We start from the raw sequence: 13031 nt of genomic DNA, 5'->3' as shown, positions 1-13031 counted from the left end.
AACTTACCTTGTGACAAGTTGTTTAAGTACACTCAGATCTCTATGGCTTGCACCCCCCTTTAAAATTGTACCATTTAGTTTATGTTGCCTGTTCTCATTCTTCCTCCCAAAATACATCACATTGGACTTCTCTGCATTAAATTTTATCTGCCATGTGTTTGCCCATTTCACCAATTATGTCCTCCTGAAGTCTGTTACTGTCCTCACAATTTGCACCAAGACCCATTCACCCATCACGCTTGTGTTCACTAACTTTCATGGGCTCCTGGTACAGCAACACCTCAATTTTAAAAGTCATGATGTTTGTTTTTTTTCCAAATTCCTCCAGTCTCTCACCTTCCTATCTCTGCACTCTACTAGCTCTGGCCTCTGGAGCATCCCTGATTTAATTGCTCCACTATTGGCGGCCAAACTTCTCACTCACTATGATTTCGGTTACCTGTCCTAATATATTCACATGGCTCAATGTCAAATTTTATCTGATAACGCTCCCATGAAGCATTGTGGAACATTTTTACTATGCGACAGGTGCTATATAAATGCAAGTTGTGTGTTAAGAACCTATGCCAGTAATGATATTTGGTTTGATAAACTAAAACTTGCTGCCGTGGCGATACTAAAAGCAGCAAGTCATTAGCTAATGATCACAAGAACACAGGAAATAGGAGCAGGAGTAGACCATATGGCCCATCGGGCCTGCTCTGCCATTCAAAACGATCATGGCTGATATTAGGATTCCACTTTCCCGTCCACTCGCCATACCCCTTGATTCCGAGAGACCAAAAATCAATCTATCCCAGCCTTAAATATTTTCAATGATGGAGCATCCACAGCCCCCTGGGGTACAGAATTCCAAAGATTCACAACCCTTTGAGTGAATTTCCCCTCAGCTCATTCCTAAATGATCATCCCCTTATCCTGAGACTGCGCCCCAGTGTTTTAGATACCCTGACCAGCGGAAATAATCTGTCTACCCTATCCAGCCCCTTTAGAATCTTATATGTTTCAATAAGATTACCTCTCATTCTTCTAAACTCCAGAGAATACAGGTCCAACTTACTTAGTGTCTCATCATTGGTCCCTGGGATGAGGGACCAATCTAGTGAACCTTCGCTGCACTGCCTCCAGTGCAACTATATCCTCTCTTAAATATGGAGACCAAAACTGCACAGTACTCCAGATGTGGTCTCACCAAAACCCTGTACAACTATAGAAATACTTCCATATTCCTGTCCTCCAATCCTCTTGCAATAAAGGCCAACATGCCATTTGCCTTCCTAATTGCTTGTTGTACCTGCATGGTAACTTTCTGCGTTCCTTGTACAAGCACACCCAAGCCTTTTTGAAGATCGACATTTACAAGTTGCACAACTTTTAAAAAATATTTTGCCTTTCTATTCTTACGACCAAAGTGCATAACTTCACACTTCCCTACATTATACTCCGTCTGTCATCTTGTTGCCCACTCACTTAACCTGTCTATATCTCTTTGCAGCTTCTCTGTGTCCTTCCACCTACTTTTGTATCATCAGCAAACTTAGTGTTACAGCCAGGTGAGGTGGTCGTCTCAGGCTCCCCTTTTGTCCTTCCTCTTATTTGACCACAACAGGGTTTATTCCTTTTAAACAGTAGTTGTGTTTACCACCTCTGTGAGCATTTTACCTTTTTCCTTTACTGTGATCTTGAAATAACCCATCAGACAGGTTTCTTGAGTTTAAACAAGAAAGAGGTAAGTTTATTATACTTAACGCTCTAACCCCGATTTAAAAATACTAAAAAATATGCTATACATTCACGCACACATTCACACGAGAATCACATACACACAAATAGATTACAGAGGGTAGAAATAGATTTGGTAGTTGGATTAAAGTCCTGAATAGATAGAACTTAAATACACAGCCTGCGAAGTGGATGATCTGGTAGTCCTCAGCTGAAGTTGTATTCTTGAAGTCCCTGCTGGGCAAAGTGCCTTTGTGGTTTGCCTGCTTTGCTCAAGGTTTTCTTGAAGGCAGAACTGTAGTTGGCTCTCTTCCCCGGTCACTGGCTATAGCAGTCTGTAGGCTTGGAGGGTCCACAGTCGCAGACGATTTTCAAAGTTGATATTTTCTGGTGAGAAAGAGAGAAAGGGAAGCCCACAGTTTCTCTGCTACTGCAGTTTCAGTTTCTGCTTGCCTTTTCTGAGTGTAACAAAACTTCTGTTTTTTTCAGAGATGGACAAACGGTCACATGGTTCTCTCAATCCACTTTGTTTTTAATGAGATCCAAAGTCTAAAAACAAAAAGCCCTCACAGGTAAGGTTGTCAGTGTTTACCGCTTGGAGGGAAGTCTCCACTTATGAATGCCTCAGGGTGGCTTTGAATGGCTCGCTAACGCGGATGATCTGTTAGCCAAAACATTGTTCTGGCTGGGCTTCTTGTTAGACTTTTGTCTCCAGTTCAATCTCCTGGTATTTCACATGCAAATTGCAGTGGCCATCTTGGCTGCTAGTTTTTTTTTAAAGTTACTTTAGGATTTTTTCGATTAAAAGTCTAATGCAAGTTTTCAACCGCTGAAATTAATATCTCTCATTTGGCATATGGGGTTTTCTGGTCTCTTCATCCAAGTCATTAATATAGATTGTAAATAGCTGAGGCCCCAGCACTGATCCTTGTAGCACTCCACTATTTACTGCCTGCCAACTTGAAAATGCCCTGTTTATACCCACTCATTGCTTCCTGTCTGGTTAACCAATCATCTATCCATGCTAATATATTAGCCCCAACTCCATGAGCCCTTATTGCCTATTAACCTTTTGTGTGGCACCTTATTGAATACCTTTTGGAAGTCCAGGTATACTACATCTACTGGTTCCCCTTTATCTATCCTACTAGTTACATCCTCAAAAAACTAATAAATTTGCAAACAGGATTTCCCTTCAGTAAAACCATGTCATCTTGTTTTAATCAGACTGTGCTTTTCTAAGTGCACTGTTAAGAGTTCCTTCATAGATTCCAGCATTTTCCCAATGACTGATGTTAGGCTAACTGGCCTGTAGTTCCCTGTTTTTTCCCCTCCTTTCTTGAAAAGCGGCGTGACATTTGCCAACTTCCAATCTGATGGGACCAATCCCAAATCTAAGGAAATTTGGAAAATCATAGCTAGTACACCCACTATCTCTGCAGTTATCTCTTTTAGAACTCTAGAATGTAGGCCATCAGGTCACGGAGAGGTCAGATTTTAGTACCTTACGTTTCTCCAATACTTTTTCTCTGCAGACATGAACTTCCTTAATTTCCTCACTCTTTCTGACCACTAGGTTACAGCCTATTTCTGGTATGGAACTTGTGTCTTCTACTGTAAAGACAGACACAAAATATTTGTTCAATGCCTCTGCCCTTTCCTCATTCCCCATGATAATTTCTCCTGTCTCTGCTTCCAAAGGACCAACATTTACTTTAGCTACTCTCTTCCTTTTGATATACCTATAAAAGCTCTTGCAATCTGTTTTTATGTTACTGGCTAATTTACACAAATATTCCATTTTTTTTCATCAACTTTTTGGTGGCCCTTTGCGCTGGTTTCTAAAAGACTCTCAATCCTCAGACTTGCTACTCTTTTTTGCAACAGTTTAAGCCTTTTCTGTTAATCTAATACTATCCTTAACTTCCTGAGTGAGGCACAGATGGGTCTTTCTGGCTGAGTTTTTGTTTTTCAAAGGAATATATTTTTGTTGAACATTTTGAATTGTTTCATTAAAGGTTTCCCACTGTTCATTTACCACCATACCTTTTAGTGTATTTAGCTGATTTACCTTAGCCAGTTCTCCCCACGTGGCAACGTAATTGGCTTTGTTTTAAATGCAGCGTTGACCTGCAAAGTTGAATCTTGCAGCTTCAGTGGAGGTGACATTATTTCAAATTCTGCTTCTGGTTTAAATTTGACAAGCACGGACATACTAGTTAGCAAAATCACGGAAACTAGCCTCTGCTAGGTATTAATGCTGGTAAGAAAATGTGCTTATTTTAGAATGACTTTAGTGACTTTTGCTTTGGTGAGTTTTGACACTGGAGCCATTATTCAGGTTCAGTTGTCCTTCAACTTGACCTGGAGGGGACAAAGGATTTTTCTGTAAGTTTCAACAACAGTTTATATAGTATGCGACTTAACTGGTGCAGCTTTAAAAAAAAACATTTTTCAGATTATCTCCAACTATACTCAGTTGTTTATTGAATTTGATTTTCTTTTCCCCCAGTGAGCTGGAATTTGAGCAGTTTACAGATAGGGGATTTCTTTCCAGAGAATGACACCTATGGAGAGCTTTCCACAGACTACATTTCTGGAAATAAGGATTACAAGATCAACTCTTCTTCTGGGCGTCCATCAATGGGAAACATCTGACAAAAACAAGAATACAGCAGATATATGAAGTCAATGACCTTGTGCAGTCAAAAAACAAGTTTAACTAATTTGTAAAGGAAGTTCATAAACCAAAGGGACGGATAAAATAAGTTTCTTGAAAAAAATGTTTTGCCGAATGAACAGCTGCAAACTTGGAGAATGAGGCCCATTAAAAGTCCACACAACTGGTCTGTAAAAGTAAATGATCGCTACTATTGAATAACTCCTTCCATAAAGGGAGACTATGCTTGTATGATCTTTTCCCCCCTCTCCCGTGAGAAAATGCCTTCAGGAAGAATTTATTTAAAAATGGATAAAAATGCACAACATGCATATGTACAGATTGCAATATAATTTTATTCAGACATTAAAAATGAATGTTCAGCCTTTTTATTCTGGAGCACAAGTCTTCAGTACTATTGCTGGAATGTTGTCAGGACCCATACACTTTGCAGTATCCAGTGCCTTCAGTCATTTCTTGATATCACGTGGAGTGAATCGGATTGGCTGAAGTCTGGTATCTATGATGGTGAGGACTTCAGGAGGAGGCAGAGATGGATCATCCACTCAGCACTTCTGGATGAAGATTGTTGCAACGGCTTCTACCTTGTCTTTGGCACTGATGTGCTGTGCACTGCCATCATTGGGGATATTTGTGGAGTCTCCTCTTCCTGTCAGTTGTTTAATTGTCCACCATCATTCATGACTGGATGTGGCAGGACTGCAGAGCTTAAATCTGATTCATTGGTTGTGGGATAGCATAGCTCTGCCTATCACATGCTGCTTCCGCTGTTTGGCATGCAAGTAGTCCTGTGTTGTCCAGGTTGACACCTCATTTTTGGAGTATGCCTGGTGATGCTCCTGGCATGCCCTGCTGCACTTTTAATTGAACCAGGGTTGATCCCCAGGCTTGATGGTAATGGTAGAGTGAGGGATTTGCCGGGCCAGGAGGTTACAGATTGTGGTCAAGTACAATTCTGCTGCTGCTGATTGCACACAGCGCCTCATGAATGTCCAGTTTTGAGTTGCTAGATCGGTTTGAAATCTATCCCATTTAGCACATTGGTAGCGCCACACAACACGATGGAGGGCATCCTCAACGTGATGACGGGACTTCATCTCCACAAGGACTCCAACCAATACTATCATGGACACATGCATCTGCAACAGACGTATTGGTGAGGCCAAAGTCAAGTAAATATTTCCCTCTTGTTAGCTTCCTCACCACCTGCTGCAGACTCAGTCCTTTAGGACTTAGCCAGCTTGGTCAGTAATGGTATTACCGAGCGAATCTTGGTGATGGACATTGAAATCCCCCACCCACAGTACATTCTGTGCCATTGCCACCCTCAGTGCTTCTTCCAAGTGATGTTCAACATGGAGAAGTACTGATTCATCAGCTGAGGCGGGGAGGCAGCAGGTGGTAATCAGTAGATTTCCTTGACCATGTTTGACTTGATGCCATGAGACTTCATGGGGTCCGGAGTCAATGTTGAGGACTCCCAGGGCAACCCCATCCCAACTGTATACCACGATGCTGCCATCTCTGGTGGGCCGGTCCTCCTTGTGGGACAGGACATACCCAGGCATGGGGATGGTGGTGTCTCGGACATTGTCCCCAAGATATGATTCCATGAGCATTACTATATCATGCTGTTGCATTTCAAGAGGTCATGGGTAATTTGGGTATCAAACAGTTAAAACCTTCAGCATACCACCCACAGACACAGGAAGCTTTAAAAAGGTACCATCAGACTCTCAAAACAATGATTAGAGCATTTTTTTGCCCTCCTTGTCTCGAGAGATAATGGGTAAGCGCCTAGAGGTGGTCAGTGGTTTGTGGTGCAGCACCTGGAGTGGCTATAAAAGCCAATTCGAGAGTGACTGACTCTTCCACAGGCGCTGCAGAAAAAATTGGTTGTCGGGGCTGTTACACAGTTGGCGCTCTCCTTGCACTTCTGTCTTTTTTCCTGCCAACTGCTAAGTCTCTTCGACTCGCCACACTTTAGCCCCGCCTTTATGGCTGCCCGCCAGCTCTGGCGATCGCTGGCAACTGACTCCCACGTCTTGTGGTCAATGTCACAGGACTTCATGTCATGTTTGCAGACGTCTTTAAAGTGGAGACACGGATGGCCGGTGGGTCTGATACCAGCAACGAACTCGCTGTACAATGCGTCCTTGGGGATCCTGCCATCTTCCAGGCGGCTCGCATGGCCAAGTCATCTCAAGCGCCGCTGACTCAGTAGGGTGTATATGCTGGGGATGTTGGCCACCTAGAGGACTTCTGTCTTGGAGATACAGTCCTGCCACCTGATGCCAAGGATTCTCCGGAAGAAGCAAAGATGGAATGAGTTGAGACGTTGCTCTTGGCTGACATACGTTGTCCAGGCCTCGCTGCCATAGAGCAAGGTACTGAGGACACAAGCTTGAAACACTCGGACTTCTGTGTTCCGTGTCAGTGCACCATTTTCCCACACCCTCTTGGCCAGTCTGAACATAGTAGCGGACACCTTTCCCGTGCACTTGTTGACTTCTGCATCGAGAGACAGGTTACTGGTGATAGTTGAGCCCAGGTAAGTGAACTCTTGAACCACTTCCAGAGCGTGGTCGCTAATATTGATGGATGGAGCATTTTTGACGTCCTGTCCCATGATGTTCGTTTTCTTGAGGCTGATGGTTAGGCTAAAATCGTTGCAGGCAGCCACAATCCTGTCGATGAGTCTCTGCAGACACTCTTCTGTGTGGGATGTTAATGCAGCATCGTCAGCAAAGAGGAGTTCCCTGATGAGGACTTTCCGTACTTTGGTCTTCGCTCTAAGATGGGCAAGGTTGAACAACCTGCCATCTGATCTTGTGTGGAGGAAAATTCCTTCTTCTGAAGACTTGAACACGTGAGAGCAGCAGTAAGATGATGATCCCTAACAGTGTAGGTGTGAGAACACAGCCCTGTTTCAAGCCACTCAGGATAGGAAAGGGGTCTGATGAAGCACCGCTATGCTGTATTGTGCCTTTCATATTGTCATGGAATGAGGTGATGATACTTAGTAGCTTTGGTGGACATCCGATCTTTGCTGGTAGTCTGAAGAGACCACGTCTGCTGACGGGGTCACATTAGAGCATACTGTCACGAATATCCCCATGATTGGGAAAAAGGACTAGACTTTCCTTTGCAGGAAGAATGTAAGTGAGAAAGTACTGACATTGAGATCGCTTTTCTTTACCTTTCTAAATATTCAGGCCATCTGGATACCATCCTGGAAGTATGCATGCCTTCCATTTACTTCAGCAAGGTGGTAATGTATTCAATCTCTAGAGTACGTGTTTTTTTTTAATTGCACTTCCAGTCTGATTATTTACAGAGGCAGTCGTCAAAGGATTGAAAAGATCCTAATTAATCTCCAAATAGAACAATTCCACCAGCACCAATGTATGCAAAACATGCTCCAGAATCCCCTTGACTGATATCTACTTCAAAATATATTGCATGTAGTGAACAGAACACCATTAAGAATTCAAAATTGATATCTTTCAAAGGCTTAGAAAACAACATCAGGTGACCTACAGATAAAACTTATGATAGTACTTACTTACCTATAGTTAGTGTGTTGTGATAAGTTATAATGGATTGTGTCATAATCTACTGCACTGACAAATAGGCAATTTTGAAGTGTATGGATTTTTGATGCTAAATTAAAGCTCTCAATGATGCAAAATTTTACTTAAATGTTACAAAAGAGTGTACTGCTTTAATCTCATTTTATGTCTCTTGCAAATCTCAGTAATACACAAACCATATATGTGGCTATCTTTTCTTCTTACAGAAGTTTGAAACAGGACATCAGTCAATGCCTATTCTAGAACATAAAATGTATCTATGTAAAATTGAGTCCAATTCCCAATCATTTTGCAGCAACCCTCCCCCATTTCACTATGCTTGCTGCTATGGGTAGTCAGTCATGTATTCAGAACAGCCCCTCTATTCCGCTTATCCTCATCTATTTCAATATTGTAAAAGCTGGCAACAACTGTATTAAGGCAACCTAATTTGAGTGATTTATTTTCCATCATAAATATACAAGGATACATATAAATAAAAGTATGCAGGAAATTAATGAGATACCATTTTACAAATGCAATCAACACATTTTAGAACTCAACATTCAAGGAGAATGCAATTTGATTCTGTTTATACATTAGAAAAAATGCTACCTGATGCACCCGTTCTGTGGAGCACATTTTATTACTTTAACCTTTCAAGCACATGGCTTTGAAGAGGTTTGAGTGGCAAGTGCAGACACATCTATCCCCAGGTACTGGCAGTAAAAACAAAACATTGTATTTGCAGAAATAGCTATTAGTGATTCTACAGACTTTTAACTGAATACAAAATCTACAGTAAGAAATTAGCAAATAATATACATTTTAACACTTCAGAAACTCAAAGGAGTATAGTTCCACGAGTCCTGTGGTAGGGAAATTGCACATTTCTAACATTAACTAAATACCAATTACAGACTCAAGGATACAGCTACTGTACCCAAAAGTTTTATGTATCGCCTGCTTTTATGAGCTCTTCATAAACCTCAGAACGTTAAGCTGATTTAGCGTTTCCATAAGTGTTCTCAAATTGATTATATTCTATTTGAAACTATAATTTTTACCATTTTATAAAAGTAATAAAAAAAGGTAAGAAAGATAAGTATGCTGGAAATACTATTTCAACTGATTCAAGCAACCTGAAAATGTAAGTCGCAGTCATAAAGTCACTAGGTGTTACTGTGGTTTCAGATACGCGTACATCTTTTGTAAACAAATCTATAAAAACATTTCTACTTGTTTTATAAAAATTGATCAATGTACACAAAGGTCTTTGAACATAATTTGATTTGCAGGTTCAGATCCTCACATAGGAATATCAGATGCATGAAATATGCCAAAGCAAAACGCGATTTGGCTCAGTATTCCTATTATGGCTTACTGAATAGATCATACTTCAAGTCGGATGTCTGATTATTTTAAAGTAATACTAATTAGGACATTCCTTTTTTTATATACCAAAACTGGTGCCAGAGTAATCCCCATTATTTTATGCTTTACTGGGCTGAAGGAGACCTCAACTGTAAGTAATTGCCAAAATTTTCCAGATGACAATTCATAGCTTGCCCTTTATTCTCTCCATGAAAATGGTGCAACTATAGCAGAACTTAGCCACTTCACACACATGAAGGGCACTGCCTAAAGGATTTTTTAAATTCTGCAACATTCCCAACTACCATAGCATATTGTGTAAAAAATGTGCATGTACTGGTGTTCTTCACCTTTCTTCCATATTTAATATACTTAACAGGTCTGAAACATCTTTCAAACACTAACACTCTTGGGAAATAGTTCAAACTTCAACTGTGTTGCACATTAATTAGTCACAAATTTCAATTTACAATATAAATTGTTGTGCAAGTCTTTAGAAACATATGACTCTTCCTTTCTGATTCATCCATCTTTAGCTACAAAGCATTTAGGAAGCATTAAAGACAACAGAATCTGCGCATAATGACTCAAATTCCATTTGTGGCTGAGTTGCTTTCAGCCAGTCATGTGCTATCTTCCTCAGTTACAGCACAACATATCTTAAAAAAGGTTACATTTAATTGAAAATGTTCTAAGTACTGCAGTACCAGTTTACCTTTAAATTTATGACTCTGCTTATCTCCAACATTGAACTAGAACTTGGTTGTGTTAACTTGACAAATATTGGCCATTAAATGATTTAACATGTGAATAAATTAGTATCACTATGTTCTTGTGGACTTAGAAAAATTGAATGACTTATTCTTTATACTTGAAATGCAATCTAACAGGTTGCAGTAATGCAAGTATCATCCACAACAGGGACACCAAATCCTGGAGTTCCACAAACTTTGAGCAAGCAGATTTCATGTCTGAAATTCTGAGTGAGGACTGTACCATTAAATACAGGTGGGTTCTGAATGGGAACTCAACCATTTTGTCACAGAATGAAACCTAACCTCAGAAGAGAGAATGACCTGCAACCAAGTGTGCATTTTAGCACAGTACTGTGAAATAAGTTAATCTCAATCAGGATCATTGTATCCTTTAGTGAATTCACTGAAGCAGACAAACATTTTGGAAAATTTCAATGATTTTTTGATGCTTTACAGGAATGAAGGAAAATTCTGTGCTAATGGGATCCATCAATTTTATACTTTCCTTCCTTCTCAGACAAGGCTTTCCAGAATGAAAAAGAAGAATTCCATCTCTAGAGGACCACTGTTAGCATAAGAGCTCCCGCTGTGGATTATTGGGATTAAAGCACTATCCAGGTCATTCATGTAGTGTTGTGGAAGAAGTTGGCCCCTTGATCCTGCTTGATACTCAACCTGCAATACAGAGATGAATACAAGAGCATAAAGTACCCTAAAATCTGGAGAAACCCCAAGTACAATCTCTAAATTCACATCACTGATTTCTCTAGCTATGTATAGAACATTTATCCAGGCTAGTACATCAGCAAATCTTTCAGAAGCTCAATACAAACTAGTTAAATCTGAAACAACAAAGAAAATCAGTTTAAAGTGGATAGAACTTGCACCCTATAAACTTCAGCTCATCTAAAACTGTTGCCTGTATCCTAATTTGCTGTTAATGATCAACTGTCATTCATCCATCACCCCTATGCTCACTGACTTACATTGGCTCCTAGTCCAGCAATGTCCTCAATTTAAAACCCTTATGTTTGTGTTCAAATCCTTGCTATGGCTTCACCCTCCTATCTCTAACAGTCTCCAGCCTTGCAACCCTCCAGGATCACTGTGTCCTCCAATTCTTGTTTCCTGCACATACCTGCTTTCTAATGCACTGCCATTAGTGGCTGTGCTTTCAGCTATACAGGTCCCAAGTTCCAGAATTCCCTCTCTAAACCACTCTATCCTAGTTGAGACTATCCTTAAAACCTACCTCTTTGACCAAGCTCTTGGTCACCTGTCGTAATATCTCATGTGGCTTGGTGTCAAATTTTGTTTGGTAACAAAAGTGCCTCGGGTGTCTCAGCACATTAAGGGAGCTATATAAATGTCATTGTTAAACTGTAGCAGATGACACTTAATATAGACAAGTATAAAGTTGAGAACATAGAAACAAAAATAATTTATAGATAGATTCATAGAGATATACAGCACTGAAACAGGCCCTTCGGCCCACCGAGTCTGTGCCGACCATCAACCATCCATTTATCCTAATGCTGCATTAATCCCATATTCCTTACCACATCCCCACCTTCCCTCAATTCTTCTACCATCTACACACACTAGGGGCAATTTACAATGGCCAATTTACCCATCAACCTGCAAGTCTTTGGCTGTGGGAGGAAACCGGAGCACCCAGCAGAAACCCAAGTGGTCACAGGCAGAACTTGCAAACTCCACACAGGCAGTACCCAGAACTGAACCCTGGTCACTGGAGCTGTGAGGCTGCAGTGCTAACCACTGCGCCGCCCTATTTAAGCAGAACATGAATGGTGTTGAAATGGATGAAGTTAGGTCAGATCTATAGATCCAATAGAACACAAGTGGTAGTTTGCTTAAACTATACAGTGGGGGCAGTCAGCCCATACTTAAAGGTATCAGACATTCAATCACGAAAGGAAAAGCAAAGAACCATGAGACTGAGGTCCCTAGTGTCACAAGATAGTTGAACAAAGACTGAAGAAACATGGCTTTTTAAAAAATATATTGTTTCACAGGATGGCTAGGACAGCATTGATTGCCAATCCCTAATTGCCCTCGAGAAGTGGTGAGCTGCCTTCTTAAACCGCTGCAGTCCTTGTGGTGTAGGTACACCCATAGTACTGTTAGGAAAGGAGCTTCAGGATTTTGACCCAGTGACAGTGAAGGAACTGCGATAACAGTTCCAAGTCAGGACTGTGTGTGGCTTGGAGGGGAATTGCAAGGTCCTGTCGAAAGAGCCTTGGTGAGTTGCTGCAGTGCATCGTGTAGATGGTACACACTGCTGCCACTGTGTGCCAGTGGTGGAGGAAGTGCGAATGTTGAAGGTGGTAAATGGGGTGCCAATCAAGCAGGCTGCTTTATCCTGGATGGCATCAAGCTTAAGTGCTGTTGGAGCTGGCACTCATTCAGGCGTGGAGAGTATTCCATCACATAACTGATTTGTGCCTTGTAGATGGCTTTGGGGAGTCAGGACACAAGTTACTCGCTGCAGAATTCCCAGCCTCTGACCTGCTAATGTAGCCAAAGTACTTATATGGCTGGTTCAGTTCAGTTTCTGGTCAATGGTAACCCAGGATGTTGATAGTGGGGGATTCAGTGATGGTAATGCCATAGAATGTCAAGGGGAGATGGTTGAATTCTCCCTTGTTTGAGATGGTCATTGCCTGGCACTTTAGTGGCACGAATGTAACTTGCCACTTATCAGCCCAAGCCTGAATATATCCAGGTTTTGTTGCATATGGACACAGACTGCTTCAGTATTTGAGGAGTCACGAATGGTGTGCAATCATCAGCGAATACTTCTGACACACACTTCTGGCCTTATGATGGAGGGAACGTCATTGATGAAGCAGCTGAAATGGTTGGGCCTAAGACATTAATTTTATTTAGGAAGTTCTGTCCGTTGGA

General features: G+C 41.2%; 1 protein-coding gene across 5 annotated transcripts in view; it reads right to left on the bottom strand.

Annotated features, from left to right (window-relative positions):
* Positions 1-8410: 8410 nt before the first annotated feature.
* The window catches only part of LOC137369052 (zinc finger FYVE domain-containing protein 16-like), a 107610-nt gene continuing 102989 nt past the window's right edge, over positions 8411-13031 (bottom strand). For all 5 annotated transcript variants that reach the window (XM_068029597.1, XM_068029600.1, XM_068029602.1 and 2 more), the window contains one exon: positions 8411-10778. In XM_068029597.1, coding sequence (XP_067885698.1) covers positions 10617-10778 — 162 coding nt within the window. In that variant the 3' untranslated portion in view covers positions 8411-10616. The remainder of the gene's footprint in view (positions 10779-13031) is intronic.

This window comes from Heterodontus francisci, chromosome 4 (genome assembly GCF_036365525.1).
Source record: "Heterodontus francisci isolate sHetFra1 chromosome 4, sHetFra1.hap1, whole genome shotgun sequence".
Lineage (NCBI taxonomy): Eukaryota > Metazoa > Chordata > Chondrichthyes > Heterodontiformes > Heterodontidae > Heterodontus > Heterodontus francisci.
Note: the sequence above shows the minus strand (reverse complement) of the source record. Positions and strands in the feature narration are given on the sequence as shown.